Source organism: Macaca fascicularis, chromosome 12 (genome assembly GCF_037993035.2).
Source record: "Macaca fascicularis isolate 582-1 chromosome 12, T2T-MFA8v1.1".
Classification (NCBI taxonomy): Eukaryota; Metazoa; Chordata; class Mammalia; order Primates; family Cercopithecidae; genus Macaca; species Macaca fascicularis.
In genome coordinates this window covers 133,598,880-133,615,051 of record NC_088386.1, presented here as the reverse complement: position 1 = coordinate 133,615,051, position 16,172 = coordinate 133,598,880, and the positions used below count along the sequence as shown (strand labels likewise).

The 16,172-nt window shown below is 49.1% G+C and overlaps 1 protein-coding gene across 50 annotated transcripts in view; it reads right to left on the bottom strand.

Moving 5' to 3' along the window:
• LRRFIP1 (LRR binding FLII interacting protein 1) overlaps window positions 1-16,172 on the bottom strand; it is a 167,553-nt gene that overhangs the window by 71,771 nt on the left and 79,610 nt on the right. For 26 of the 50 annotated variants that reach the window (XM_005574762.5, XM_074010591.1, XM_074010596.1 and 23 more), the window contains exons 2-3: window positions 8,139-8,225; window positions 2,121-2,138 (exon numbers count right to left, since the gene is read on the bottom strand). In XM_005574762.5, coding sequence (XP_005574819.3) covers window positions 2,121-2,138; window positions 8,139-8,225 — 105 coding nt within the window. The remainder of the gene's footprint in view (window positions 1-2,120; window positions 2,139-8,138; window positions 8,226-16,172) is intronic. The other 24 variants (XM_074010603.1, XM_074010608.1, XM_074010605.1 and 21 more) reach the window with 1 other exon arrangement.

Below are 16,172 nucleotides of genomic sequence, written 5' to 3'. Positions count from 1 at the left end.
TGTATTGTCAGTTTTTCTGTTTTCATAGATTTCTTTTTGCCCATTATATCTGCACACTCTATCTTGCTCTTTTCATGATGAAGAACCGGTATTGAAAATCATTCACCTTGTTCATGGGTGGTCTTTTTTTTTTTTATTGAGAGGGAGTCTCGCTCTGTCGCCCAGGCTGGAGTGCAGTGGCGCAATCTCGGCTCACTGTAAGCTCCACCACCTGGGTTCACGCCATTCTCCTGCCTCAGCCTTCTGAGTAGCTGGGACTACAGGTGCCCGCCATCACGCCGGGCTAATTTTTTTTTTTTTTTTTTTTTTTTTGCATTTTTAGTAGAGACGGGGTTTCACCGTATTAGCTAGGGTGGTCTCGATCTCCTGACCTCGTGATCCGCCCGCCTCGGCCTCCCAAAGTGCTGGGATTACAGGCGTGAGCCACCGCGCCCGGCCAGGGTGGTCTTCTAAGTGTCTACTGTAACTGCATTTCACGTCATTCCTGGGCAGAGAACGCCCCTAGTAACAGCAAGTGCAATTAACTAGTAGTTCCTGGGTTAGCCAGCAGCACTAGCACAGCAAACCCAGGGAGGGCAAACATTTCAAAAGTCAATCACTACCATGAGCCGGAAGCCATGCGGAGGGAAGCAGGAGCCCCACTACTTTCAGAAATAGCTTTGATCCCAGAGAAACTGTTCCGCAAAGCAGTTGGCTGGGCCGGAGGAGCAATCGCCGCCTCCTCTCCTCCCCAGACATCTCAGCGATGAGGAAAACCTTCCCTTCCCTGGGCACACCTTTACCACAAAACTGTGCCTCTGCTCCTCCACTGCGGATTTCCGGGGCTCCTTCTAGCTTCACATTCTACACAAATTCATTCTGACAAAAGTTTTCACAATGTATCCCTGGCACGTTAGTGAAAAGAAACTAAAGTGACCTAGCAAAAGAAAGGCATGAATGCGAGTGGAAACGACCAGACAGAGCCCCTCTTCCAGGTTCTGGATGAGAGCGTCCTGCTGTCAGTCACAGGCAGGGCTCCCCGCCCGGCCTTGCACCTGTCCAGTTCTTCCCGAGGCTCTCTGAGGACGACGAGGAACGCCAGCTGCAATATCCACTTCTACACTTGGGCCCTGGAAACACTAGCCAAGCACAAGAGATTCTGGCATCTACTTAACAAATTTCTTTGCACTCTTCGGGACAGCAGCTATGCAGAGTGCAGGGCGCCCGCGGGGAAGGCGATTCGTTCTGATGGCCAGCACAGGAATCCAACACAACAGGTCTTAAATCTACCGCCCGTGCATTCCGAGGGCCTGTGGGCTCTAACCTCTGAAATTAAGTGATCTTATTCTGATTTTCTCATCCGCTCTAAGAGAAAAATACAGTTGTTGTTCATCTAGAAACTAAATAAATTTATAAAAGGGAACTATCACAGATGTTGTCAGTATCAAACTAAATTCATTCATGGGAAAGATTCCCTTGTATACAAATTCTATAAATTCTCAAGGAACTCGCTCACTTCTGACTTCATTTTTGCTAGATCTTGAATCACTGACTTGGTTGTCTTTATTTTCTGTGTCCGGCCTGCCCAGTGTATTTACTTCTGAACCTCAGCTGCTTCTACAAAATATTAGGAAACAGAGAGGCGCATTATTTTATGATCTCTCAGCATTAGGGATGAATGGCAGGTTTATTTTATATCATCACTGTCTTTTTACTCAGATTTTTAAGTCAATATCTAATACTCTCTCAATATGTGGTAATCTGCATGGATTTTTTAAGTTTTCTAATAAAATCATCTTTTTCTTTCAATACATAATTTCAGAAGGCTATCGAAATTCTGAAATATAATTTTATTTTGCCTTACAATTACTTTTCTTCTTAAAGAAACAATTTTTAAATTTCTTGAGGAGAATGCAGATGAGAAAAGCATTCAGCACACAGAAATGTGTCTGACTGTGGCTTTGAGTGGGGCAGGATGAGGATCTAGGCAGAATGTTCAAACAAATTCATACACAAAGTAGTAAAATAAACAGTAAGAACGTCTATGTATCTTCAGTGCAAGGTGTTATTTCTGAAAGGTGACCAGGCCCTTGGCAAGGAAAAAACAGTACATGCAAGTTAGAAAATAAAGAAGAGCCTACCTTTTGGACCTGATAGATCTATAGAGAAGGACAAAAGAAAAAAGAAATGTAAAATCCAATTAAAGAAGCTGTAACATCAGAATGAAAGGTTCTCCCCATATGAATCAAAGCCACAATGAGTAACAGTAAAATGTGAATAAGAAAACACGTGAGGTCCCACTGACAAGAGTTTGTAATTTTATCACTCACTTTACATTCCATTTTAGATACATCGGGGAAATAGGGGCATAGCCACATGAATCTCTACCAAAAATACTGCTATTATTCTAATACAGAAGTCTGTATAACCTATTGCCATCAGTAAGAAAAAGTTCTTCCTTCATCTTTAATTCAAAATTTCCTTTTGCAGTAATAAAAGTTTAACCAAAAAGTGCAGAAACTTAATTGGAAAGTTAACTGGTCAAATTCACAAATAATGAAGAAAGAGGCTTTGATGTTCTGATTCACAGAGACACATACAGAATAACAGGAAAATTCCAGTTAAATGGAGTGTTCATTAGAATGTAACAGAAATCTTCCTAAAAGAGGTTATTATCATACATTGACACATTCGTTTGCTTCAGAGGTTTCTCTTAATTTTGTAGTAATCACTAGATAAAACTGAGATAGCTACTCATTTTCATTCATTCTTCATTAAGACATTTATCATATCAGGCACTATTGAAGGCACTGCCAAAACTGCGAGACCAAGAAGTTGGCATTTCTAGTCTTATATGGGGGAACACATGTGACTATATCCAACAATATGACTGTAAGAAACAAAGCATCTCTAACCAAAATGTGTATCAAGTCAGTAGCAAGAAAAGAGATACCCCAATCACCATTTTTTTCTATCAGTGTAGGTTCTCCCGAAGAAGTTCAAGGTTCCCTTGATTTTCCCAAAAATATGTACATTATTTTCCCCTAACAAATCCGTTAAAAAAGAGCTCATATCCTTTTAAACAGACCCTGGAATGCAGCTAGAGTAAGCTGTGGTGGGTTCTCGCCGTCTGTGTGCTGAAAAGAACCACCTCCACGCTTCCCTTGGGGGACACCAACCCCGGTCAGCTTCCTGCCCTTCTCAGTGTTCTCAGAGCGGCCCCCTCAAGAAAACCCTGAGCCTGCTCAGAAACGCCTGCATGCAGGGGAGATGGCTTTTGACCCAGATGAAAACAGGGATCAGGTTTCTCAATTTTTATACCAAAGTATCAACCCTACCCTTTAAACACTGGTCTTCCAAAAGGTATTCATTTCCCCTTAATCAACAACTTAAAATGCCAGTGCCCCAAGCTACCAGATTGTATAACCTCCAATTGTGTTAACTGGTTCTAATAATAGCCAGGCCCAGAGACTTGATATGCAAAGAAGAGTGTGAGGCACCTAAATCCTCCAGGCACCGCCGGAAGATGGTCCGAAGACGTGCAAGCTCAGACCCCACTAGCTCGACTCCCTCTTCCCTCTGGATGCATACACAGATGCTCATGTGTGTGAGTGCACATACACACACATGCACACACGAATGCGTGCGCGCACACATGGGTACACCCCTCCTGGCCTCTGCCCCACCCTCTGGATCACATAAAAACACAGCTAGGTGAACGGCTACTGATTCTGTATTTACAGAAAATTCTAACAAAATTGTCTATTTTATGTTTCATATTCCTGTGCCTCAAATTCCGCACCAAGAAGAACTTCAAGGCATGCTTCCACTTGGAAAGTGACTAGGATTATGTGGATCATTCTATTTCCCCCTCTGCTGTGGATGCCAGCATCCTCAGCGTGAACTTCAACCCCATGGTCCACGGACTCACTCCATCCTCCACTCTTACTTGTTTTTATTGTTGGCTGCAGAACTGATTTCGAGACAGAGGGGTGTGCTAGGAAGACCACAGGCTTTGCATCTTGTCAAACCCGGTTTGAACCTTGGCTTGGCCATTTTCTTGGATTCAGGGAAAACTGTGTCTCCCCCTAAGGCCTGTTTTCCCCACCTGTAAAGTTCGGGAAGATGCCCGCCACCGACGGTAGGTGACAGCCCCAAGCCCACCTCTGCTGCATGGCAGGGGCCCTGAGATGACCCCAATCCCAGGCTTCTCTGACTAGTAACAAAATACACATCTATCTTATTTAAGATCTTTCAATCCTTCTTTTGAAGAAGCAGACATAAACTTTAAACAAGAATGTCATCACCTTGCAAAGGCCCTAAATTCATGAAGGCACTGTTGCCGTCGTTAGGAACGCGTGCTGCGCTGGGCTGACTAGGCCGGCCCTTCCTCGTCTGGCTCTCGTCTCCCAGGGCAGCTTCCTGTCTGTCACATCCATCCTCTGCTGCCACAAAGAGTGGCTTTCTCCTCCGTAGAGCTGCTTCACTCCGTGTCCTCACTCACTATCTTGGCCACGTTCATTTCTCTGCCCCTCCCAGGCTCTCGTTCCACAACCTGGTAAATTTGGGTGGCTCTGGGTCCTGGTCCGTGACCAACCCCAGGCAGGAGTCTGCAGCCACGCCCACGACACCCGCCCTGTGTCATAGCCGCAAGCCACAGTCATGAGGGCAGAAGTGCAGGCATCAGTGATGAGGAAGCTGAGACTGCAGATCCACACAGGACCGTGCAAAAGGTAACGTTGGCCAAAGGTGCTGCCTGCTAGGGACACCATCCCCTCCTCTGGTCCCTGCTGTCTGAGAGCACAGACCAAAACCACCACTCTTGGTGGAGGACGTTCCACCGAATTTGCAACAGGATGAGATATTTTGACCCCTGTGGCCCCCTGAAATATCTTTATGATAAAACCATGCAGCAGGGAGAATTTCAAAATCTGAATGCGATCTACTAAGCAAACGACATCTGTACACGTGCTGAAGAGGACAAACCATGGAGTTTTACATCAGATTTCATCAGATGTTCTCTGCAAGGTCTGTGCTCATCAGAGGCATCAGCGAGGGCTGCTCTGCACCCCCTTTTTACGATACTAAAATTAAATGCCCAAGACTTGGTTTCCCACCTGGAGTAGCAACTACTTTTTATTTTTTGACTTTTTGAAAGAGATGGGGGTCTCATTATGTTGCCCCAGTGGGAGTGCAGCGGCTACGCACAGGGACAATCACGGCTCGATCATTGCTTCAGGCTCCTGGGCTCAAGCAATGCTCCTGCCTCAGTGTCCTGAGTAGCTGGGACTACAGGTGCATGCTACCACGCCCGGCTTATTTTTTATTTTTCTTCTCGTGTGGCTTGGAATATTACAACAGAGATGCGGGAGTCCAGCAACAGACTGTCCTTATGTTGTACAATTAAAATGCAACAGAAAAGGGCTTCCTTTGAATCAAAGGAATAAAGGGATGCTTTGCTTTTAAAGGAGGCCATTCACATAGATGATTGCTTGCCTTAATTCATCTTAGTTATTTTTTAAATCAAGAACTTTTGCCCAACAACTTTGTAACAAGCTGCTTATATCAATATGTATATATTTAAATCAATTCTATCCATAATTAAGGATATAATATGGGGCAGGTGCGATGGTTAACGCCTGTAGTCCCAACACTTTGGGAGGCTGAAACAGGCAGATCAAGAGGTCAGGAGTTAGAGACCACCCTGGCTAACATGGTGAAACCCCATCTCTACTAAAAATACAAAAAATTAGCCGGGCGTGGTGGCCGGCACCTGTAGTCCCAGCTACTCAGGATGCTGAGGCAGGAGAATCGCTTGAACCCAGGAGAAGGAGGTTGCAGTGAGCCAAGATTGTGCCACTACACTCCAGCCTGGGTGACAGAGCAAGATTCTGTCTCAAAAAAAGATACAATATATTTTTATCTAAATGTTTAATTTGGAAGATGTACGTACATACTATATAATTCTTTTTTCACCTTGATTTTGTAGAAATCCTAGGTTTGTATTCTTGATGAAAGTAACTTTCGTTACATCTACTGTACAAGAGAAAGATGAAGAAAGGATGACGGATGCTATCATGAAGGCCGAGTAGGGCCCACTCACAGCTTCACGGCCATCTGCATCCTCTGGGCCCTTGGCTCTGCTGTAACAACAGAGCTGAGACACAGGAACTATGAACAGGGCAGGGGGCCTTAAAATCCCATCAACCGTGCAAAACCTGCCAGAACAACAAAATATTTTGGGAAATTCTTTTTATAACTCTTTTACAACCTTAATAAAAAACAAAGACTGAGGTCCTATTGGGGAGCCAGGCAAAATGAATTAAAGTCGGATAAGCCTCAGAACGCCAGCATTAGCCTGAGGGGGTGGCTTCTGGCTCTGGAGAAAGAGGCAGCCGTCCGCTCAGGACACACCGCTTAGGACACAGCGGTGTGTCCTAAGAAACAGTGGCCACTGCCCGCCAAATTAACCACCTTGCCCACCTGCTGCCGTTAGGTTTCTAAAACGGAAGGGGCCAGCAGTGTCCTGCACACAAGGAGCTTGAGAGCATCCACTGAGGTATGAACAGACATTTCTACAGAGACACTGATACTGGGCCGTGTGAAAAAGCACTTGAAATTGTCATTTAAAATATATATATGTAAGCCAGGTGTGGTAGCTCATGCCTGTAATCCTAGCACTTTGGGAGGCCAGGAGGTCAAGGCAGGAGGATCACTTGAGATCAGGAGTTGGAGACCAGTCTGGTCAACATGGCGAAACCCCGTCTCTATTAAAAATACAAAAATTAGCCAGGCATGGTGGTGCGCACCTATAATCCCAGCTACTCGGGAGGCTAAGGCATGACAATCGCTTGAATCTGGAGGCGGAGGTTGCAGTGAGCGGAGCTTATGTCACTGTACTCCAGCCTGGGCAACAGAGCAAGACTTGATCTCAAAAAAAAAAAAAAATTATACATATACATATTTAAAAACCAGTTCAGAATAAAAGCACTATTCCTTCAGGTGGCCTCCGGCACCACTATGGATACCAGAGCTTGAGTGTGCAGGACGGTTCCCAGGGCTCGGTGACACTGCCCAGCCTCTGCATGCAGGTTTCTACACGGAGCGGCAACCTCCTAGCAGCAGAGGGCAATGAGCACGTTAGACCGGTGGCAGGGCCCCAACCCTGCAGGGAATGTGGCCAGCTTGGTCTTTGCTGGGAATGTGGCGGGATCTACAACCACTGAAAGAGAATCTGGAAATTCAGGTTTTTATTGGAAATCTCACTGGTTTTAAACACTGGCTCGCCTTTTTACATTTGGCTATGTAAGCCAAACAAGAAAATCAACCCCGGGGAAGGCAGCTGGTTACTCCTGTCTAACAAAATAAATTCAAATCTTCTTAAGAAGAAAAGCCCTTGGGGGTGGGCTCGGGTGTGGACGGTCCCTTGGCCCCAGGGGATGGCCCACGGGAGAACATGGACTGAGTGGGGTCTCAGCTTCTATGTCTCTGAGGTCAGAGAAAAGGTCACACCATAACTGTGAGTTAAAGAACCCTCATGCTGTCGGAAATGACTCCCAGCTCCAGCTCCAGATGATGAAAATAACTTGCAAATGGCTTGAGCAGGTGTGTCAACACATTGCTAGCCATTTTCCCAGGGAGGAATTTCTTCCCTGCCTGCTTCATCCATGTGTTCATTCCTGTCTCTCTATCACACAGGAGCTCTAGATATCCTGAAACCTGTAGCCCGTGTGTGACCAACACTGTACAAACCACGGGGGACGTATTTTTAAACAAAACAATCTGGCCAGTTTAAAAACTCATTAATCCATTCTTCTTTTCTACTTTAATCCAGAGAATCTAGACTCTAGTACAACAGTTAGAACCTAAAGCTCAGACCCTGAACATTTTGGCTCCCTGCAGCTGGAAACGACGATCTTCACAGGCAAGAGGCTTCTAAGCCCCTCTCAGGAGCCAGCAGGTCTGAGCAGGCATGCCTGATATCCATGCTATGTGCACTCCTGGCCTGACCTTGGGCAGAAGTCAGGCACAAACGTACTCCGACCACGAGCAACGTGAGCCAGCCAGGTGCGTCTGCAGCAACAGGTGCCTGCCCTTGCACGCTGGGCCCAGAACGCAAATCACTGTGAAAAGACCCAACGAGGAGTCCCAAATGTTACCTCCTTCTGCTGCCGCTCCAGCTCCTTCATGCGGATCTCACGAGCCTCCGCGCGGGCCGCCCGTTTTGCAGCGAGCCGGGCCTCCGCCTGAAACAGACAGAATATCTTGTCAGAGGACAGAGCAGCGGGCACCTTCCCAGTGGAGGGTCGGCAGTGATGATGCGGAAAGAAAATCTTGTTCAGAGTTTAACAGATATACAGCAATAAATTTCAGACTAATAGAGTAAAAGGGTGGTCACAAGCAACAGAAATAGTCCTTATAAGAACTGCTACCATTTATCAAGCCCTTACCACATGCTAGGCAGGAACTATTCTAAGAGCTTTATGGATATGATGCCATGTACTTGCTGAAATAGCCTCATTAGGCAGAGACTGTTACCATCCCCAGTTTAAATATGAGGGAACTAAGGCACAGAGAGGGTAAGTAACTTGCCTGAGGTCACACAGCCTGTAAGTGGCAGGGCTGGGCAGTCAGCCTCCCTCTGGAGCTCTGACAGACGCATGGAGCGGAGTGTTAACAGCTGGATGCTACTTCAGGTTTCTAGTTCAATCCCTCGCTTTACAGAGCAGAAAGTGGAGGCCTGGAGAAGTTGCCAGACCCATCTGAGGTCATAGGGCTGGCAGGTATGGAGCTGGGACTGTAATCCCAGCGAACTCCCATCCAGTCACTTCTCAGCACACATGCACTCTCAGCTTCCCCTTCAACACAGCCGTGCCAGGAGTCCGTCTTTTCCCAACACAATGTAGATCACAGCAGAATGGTTCTAGCTGTTGGGAGTCCTTCCTTGCACTAAAAAATTAGCCTCCATATAAGTATTTTTCAACTTGTAGCTGTTCTGCCACATTCTGCTCCATGAGAACGTTTCAAATGCTTGAGCAGGAATGGATATGATGCTATCGAGCTTGGCATCTGAACTGTTTCTACAAACGACTTACAAAACATTTTACAAACTGCATGTGTATTCACTGTTTCATGTGATACAACAACCCAGTAAACTCGATGGCATAAGTGTTACTGAATGTAGGTTTTCTGGTATCAAATAAACCCCACCCTCTTTCTACTTCAGTTTTTTTGAGAATACATCTGTAATCCTTCCACCAATGGTTCTATAAACACAGTTTTCAGACGTCTTGCATAATGTTTTCCTTTTTTTCTTCCTTTTTTTTTCTTTTTCCTTTGGGGATGGGGTCTTGTTCTGTCGCCCAGGCTGAAGTGCAGTGTGTGTGTATTCACAGGTGTGATCACATCTCACTGAAGCCAGGAACTCCTGGGTTCTAGCAACCTCACTTAGCCTCCTGAGTAGCTGGGACTACAGGTATGCACCACCGCAACTGGCTCCTAGATAATATTAAAATGGGACTTCCGAGGTGGCTAGCAAGCTCCTGGCATGGGGGTGGTCCTGACAGGGACATCCATCTCTCCCATCCTAGACTTACACTATATTACAGATGTATCTTCTTTCTCAATTTTAATCTAAGTTGCAAACTGGCCATACTTGATCTGTCGTCTTGAGGTTGCCTGGCTTGTATCCTCATGAGGAATCTGTTCTATTCGCTTGGCTCCTTTATCAACCCACCCCATGTCTTTCAAATCAAGGGGTGTCAAAAATCACAATTGCATCAAGAGTTTGATACCTTGTTGCCATTTTCAATTTCCAAGACCAAAATACATGGTGTGAAGGGCCTATTGGGGCCAGGCTAGGCATGGTGGCTCAGGCCTGGAATCCTAGCACTTTGGGAGGCCGTGGCAGGTGGATCTCTTGAGGTCAAGAGTTTGAGACCAGCCTGGGTAACACGGTAAAACCCTGTCTCTACCAACAATACAAAAATTAGCCAGGTGTGGTAGCACACACCTGTGGTCCCAGCTACTTGGGAGGCTGAGGTGGGAGGATCACTGGAGCCTGGGAAGTTGAGGTTGTAGTGAGCTGTGATTGTGCCACTGCACTCCAGCCTGGATGACAGAGTGAGACCCTGTCTCAAACAAAAGAAAGGCCTCTTGGGTCTATACAAAGATCTAGCAAAGAGGAAAGAGACAGAGAACGAAAGGCATTAGAGTGACGTCCTACAGCCCTACCAATGGGCCAGCAAAGTGACCAAGGCCACGCCAAGGGCAGCCCTTCCTAGTAAGGCAGGTGGCTCTGTGCCATTGGCTCAGTTTCTAAGTCAGTTCAGAGCAGGCATGAGGTTTCAAAGCAGCCATAGCCCACCAGCTTGGGGGTCGGGAGGCGGAGGAACACAGAGGAGGGGCTAGGAAAAGAGAAGGGAGGCCATACAGAAAGAAGAAGGGGAGCAGAGGGGTGAGATATAAGAAAGAGGAAAGGGTTGGGGGAAAGAAGGGCACCAGAAGGGAACGGAGGGAGAGACAAGGGCAGTCGACTGAATTCTGGGTTGGTCTCCAAGACTCTGATGTACACGCCCTGCATAGCCCTCTCCCACTGTGTGGGACCGTGGAATTGTGGGCTGGTCCCCAAGACTCCCACCACCAGTGTACCTGCCTTGCATACCCCTCTCCCACTGAGTGTGTGGGACCATGGACATAATGGATGACACCACTGTAATTAGGCTGTATTACGTGGCAAAGAGTATTAAAAAATAATTAAGATCCTTCATCAGTTGACTGCCTTGCTCAAAAGAGAGATTATCCTGTGGGCCTGCCCCAATCAGGAGAGCCCTTTAAAAGACGGTCTAGAAGTCAGTGTCCTTGCTGGCTTTGAGAAAGCAAGCTGCCCAGTGGGAGGGACCTCGACGAGCTGAGAGCAGCCCCCTGGCTGACTGACACCAGCAGAACAGTGACCTCAGTGCTACAACCACAAGGAACTGAATTCTTCCAACAAAAATGTGGCTCAGAAGAGGGGCCCGAACTCCAGAAAGACCCCAGAGTGGCCAACACCTTGGTTGTAGCCTTGTGAGACCTGAACACAGGACCCAGTGGGGCTGAGTCCAGGCTCTTTTTTTTTTTTTTTTTTGAGACAGGGTCTCCCTCTGTCACCCAGGCTGGAGTGGCGTGATCACAGCTCACTGCAACCTCCGCCTCCCAGGTTCAAGTGATTCTCCCATCTCAGCCTCCCGAGTAGCTGGCACTACAGGGCAGGTGCCACCACACCGGCTAATTTTTGTAGTTTTTATAGAGACAGGGTTTTGCCACATTGCCCAAGCTGGTCTCAAACTCCTGGGTTCATGCCATTCGCCTGCCTCAGCCTCCCAAACTGCTGGGATTACCAGCATGAGCCACTGCGCTTGGCCAATGTGCCCAGACTCCTGACTACAGAAACTGTGAGATCATAACTATGTGTTATCCTAAGCCGCTGAATTGTGGATATTTATTACACACTAGCAGATAACAGAAGGAGAGGAGGCCTGAGGTGACTCCTGCTCTCACAGGGAAAGTATCTCTGTGAGTTGAGTGGGGTCCCAGGCACCTGCATGCCCACCCACTTCCCTGCCTGCCTGCCCAGCTCCCCACCCTAATCCAGCTTAGCTCTGCTTGGGTCTGGCCAAAGGTCCTTGCAGAGCTCGCCCGCCTGAGCATGCGGTACTCCACCTGGGGGCTCCCTGTCAGGCGTCCCCACTCCAGACTCGCAAGACTCCAAAACAATGTCCTGTCAGAGCCAGCTGCTCTTGGGGGCCCGCCCTCCACCAAGGAAAAGGTTCCCATCATGGCCCGCCTTCGGCCTAACAGGTCTACCCCCGTCCCTCACTTGGGGATAATGACATTTAAAGACTAAAAAACAGTGACCTTTGCTGGGAGGCACATGGGCTTGGGCTGACAAAGGAACCCCATGGATGAACCATGTTACGGCATCAATTCCTCAGGAGGACACGCGCCCACCTCCAGGACAGGTCAACTATGGCGATCTCCACCTTACATGAGAATTCAGAAAGAAGTCCATTTGTCACTGAATACAATTCCAAATCCTTGCAACCCCCGCCTTCTAGAACATCTCCATCCCTTACGATCCTCACATGACTCATATGTGGAAAACAAAGCGCTGGCAATACCGGAAGTGGCAATTTAGTTTACGGGCAATTCTTGGAATCTGCCTGACTAAACACCAACAAATATATGAGCCAGCATTTAAACTGGCACAAAACCCATGCATGACCATCTTCACGAACACAAAACTACACACTTAGCCACAGAATAACTCTTGCCACTCGCTTAAGATGCCTGAAAGAAAATCTGCAGAGTTGGCCAGGCGTGGTGGCTCACACCTGTAATCCCAGCACTTTGCGGGGGCCGAGGCAGGCGAATCACCTGAGGTTGGGAGATTGAGACCAGCCTGGCCAACATGGTGAAACCCTGTCTCTACTAAAAATCTACTAAAAGTACAAAAAATTCACTGGGTGTGGTGGTGGGTGCCTGTAATCCCAGCTACTCGGGAGGCTGAGGCAGAAGAATTGCGTGAACCTAGGAGGTGGAGGTTGTGGTGAGCCAAGATCGCGCCACTGCACTCCAGCCTGGGAGAGAGGGCAAGACTCTGTCTTGAAAAAAAAAAAAAAAAAGAAAGAAAGAAAAGAAAATCTGCAGTTTTGACAAAATTCTTCCCCAAACAGAGACACTGCGAAGAAAGGCACAGCAGCCTGACAGGGCAGAGCAGATGACAGACAGTGGGAAGAGGGCTGACTGTGCAGACGCGGGTTCTCAGGGATCAGGGCACCTTGCGCCAGTGCTCCAGTGGTGCAGGACGAATCCTTTATTGACTGACACTTTCGTAAAATATAAAATCTCCTGAAGGGCCACAGCCATGTCAGACTGCTTGAAGAGTTTCGGAACACGGCCTGTCACTTTCTGTGAGTAGCCTGTGGGCTAACCATGGCCCGCGGAGGTCACAGGAACGCACTGTGCTGTGAATGCAGGGTGGTGTCTCAGCACCGCTTGAGATGGTGGGAGGGATTTCCAAAATGCGGTTTAGGTGTCCAGTCTCCCGGGAAACAGGCAAAGCACCTGGTGACAATGTACATGTGATGAGGACCACATGGGGGAAGAAACGTGGGGCCGGGGCTGCCGTGGAGAACTTGACCCAACGCTGGGGGGCTGCGGAAGGCATCCGCAGGACAGGAGCCCTAAGCTGGACCCTGAAACAGGACAAGCAGAGCTGGGTGGCTGTGACCAGGGGCTGGTGACGAGGAGTGCAGACACCTGGGGTGCAGACCCTCGCCCTCAGCCTCCATATCTGGAACCTTGTCTTGAAAGAATTCAGAACCACTGAAGGGTTTTAAGAACACAGCGGAATCTGACTTTTGTTTTAGAAACAGGGCTCCGATAGAAACGTGGGGAGCAGGTATGGGGTGGGGAGAGCAACAGGAAACCCAGGAAGCGAGTTGAGGGGCTGTTTCCAGCATGGGGACAGGAACGGGCTGGGCTGCAGAGGATCAAGCCCAGTGGCAGAGTCCAGGCCCGTGGAGTTTGGGATACAAAGCAAAAACTGCACAGGGCTTCAGAGAACTCAGGAGACCAGACTGCGCATACCCCAAATGGCCTGCAGGCTGAGTCATTCTTTCACCCCGATCCGGGCTTGCTGGATCCTCCACTGATGAGATTAGAACAGCAGCTTCTTGTCATGGTCCTCACTAGTGTCCATGGGGGCTGGTCTGTCCCTACCCCACAGGAGCCAATAGGGAAAGAGCGAACACTCGTCTGTTCCTGGGGTCCTACACTCTGAGGCCTCCCTTCTCTGCCCATGCAATCTCTGCTGGGATACTAAAACACTGAGGAGTACAGTGAAATTATCTCCCTCTGACTTGTCTTCAAAAAACCTGGGTGGGGTGTAAATGGCTGGAAGCGAACAATTGTTGAGGCTGGGTAATGGGGGTACAAGGCTCTTTAAACTGTTGGCTCAGTCCCACCCCAGTTCTGGGTTCCCACAAGCCCCTCCCCCGCCCCCTCCTTGCCCAGCATGTGGGGTCATTCAAGATAAAGGCGCCTGCTTGCAGCAGGCCATGCACAGCTGGGTCTGGTTGCAGTGTTTCATAACAAAGAGCAAAAATTTAAAAAAGAAAGAAAGGAAGGAAGGAAATGAAAGAACCCCAAAACCAAAACTCATGCTTTCTGCTGCTGGAAGGTGGCCCTGCTGCTGGGTTTTGCAGCGCTGCCCCCACTGTGTCCTCTCTCAGCTCCTGCTGCTGCCTGTGGGGTTAGGACGGAGCAGAGGGAGGAGCTGACTCGAGCTCCTCTGACAAGATCCAGGCTCCCTGGCTTCTCAGGAACGCCCACAACGGTTGGTCCAGAAGCATTCCTGTTCGGAGCACACAGCCCGGCCCTTTCCCCAGGATCCCACCCACCCTGGCCAGGGACCCCACAGACAGTTTTACAGGAACTGGGTCTTAGAGCAAGATAGTCTTTGAGGGTGGGGGTGGCTGGGAAAAAAAGATTCCATTTACTATCAAAGTTGCCTCCTTGTCCTAATCCTAGAAAGCCGACCCTCAACTCCAGAATTGTACTTTTGTGTCTTATTTCACCATATGTGAATATGACAGCCCTCTAATATGGAGGTGGTGTGTATGGTGATAAGAGATCTAAAAATACACAAGGAATCACAAGTATGACCCCCAGGGCCTCCGAAACAAATGGCTAAAAAGACAGCTAGGTTCTCCCAGCCACATCCTCGATGCCAGCGCCACAGCCTGCTGTGGAGTCCGAGTCTGTGGGGGCACCTCCATGGGAGCCCCATCTGCCAGGCGCCCGGCCCACAGGCCAGATGGGGAGACAGGCAACCAAAGTGACCCTTCTCCCCCTGCAGGGTCTTCTCTGGGCTGCACAGACCATGCGTGGCATCTCGGGAGCCAGGCTGGAGAGGCCTGGGGAAGACTGCGTGAAGAAGTCACCATTCCCAGCCCGAGCCGCAGATAAAAGCACACGTTAGGAAGCGCTTTGCAAAGGGATCCCACAGCATGCAGAGGGCCCTGAGTGGCTCTAGTCCTAGACAGAACCACACAGCAGAAACGGCTTCTGCTGGGGCAGGGCACACAGGGCAGTGAGGTAAATAGTTCAACTCACGCCTGTTCTTCCAGGGCCCCCCACGGGCCTCCTGCTCAGAGCCCCAGAGATTCCCAGCTGCAAGAAGACAGTCACTCAAAGATAATGGCCGTCCCTTCTTCCGGATTAGGGAACTCAGGGACAGCCTGGCTCAGCTCCTCAGGGAGCTGAGGCCAAGGAGAACCAGAGAGAGAAGAAGTTATTGACCAGGACGCAAGGAGAAAGCCCCAGCAGAGTGCAGAGTGGAGAGCCTTCCCGCACGCCCTCCTGGCCTAGCCCACACGTGCTTCCATCCTCAGGTGGCCTCAGCCTGCGCTGGAGGTGTTGCAGGCAGTGGGGGTACTGCCTAAGGGTGGGGACAGCCCAACACCCTGAACTCCAATTCCAGTGGCATCTGGGACTCTAACAGCTCTAATGGCATTTGTATCCTTCTTCTGGCTCCTACCAGAAGATCATCACGCGGTCTCTTCAAAGAACAGAAACACAACCAACACTGGTGGGCCAGGGCCCTGACTGCGGGCAGAGGGACAGCAGGTGCTGCAGGAGGCTTGCTGGGCAGTTTGCTTAAAAAGCCCCACACTCCTTCAGGGGATCCTGGCGAAGCTCGTACATTTCCCGAGCATTGAAGCTTTTCTGGGATTCCAGCCTAGTGTGGAATTACAGATCCCAGCGCCTCTCACCCTGCAGTCACAGGAAACGTTCCTCCGCTTTTAAACCCTCTGGTGATACCCTGGGGCTCCAGAATTCTCCACAGAAGCTGGAAGGGGTTTATGAGCCACAGCTTTAGGGCAGGCAGTTCCTGCGAAATGCTCTGACGTCACTCCTTCCACCCAGGCTGAGAAAGCCCTGCAGCCTGGAAAGCACCGCATGTGAACCAGAGCCCGGGGAGACCTAGGGCACACGGCTCATGTGCAGATTCGTGGCTGCCATGCCCGCCGTTTGCCAGGAGCCTATTAGCGCACATTAGGGACACCCAGTGGGCCAATGGACAGAGGACTGGGCCATGAACAGCAGCTCTCCTCAGATGGCAGATGGAAATGACGCCCCACAGGGCTGTT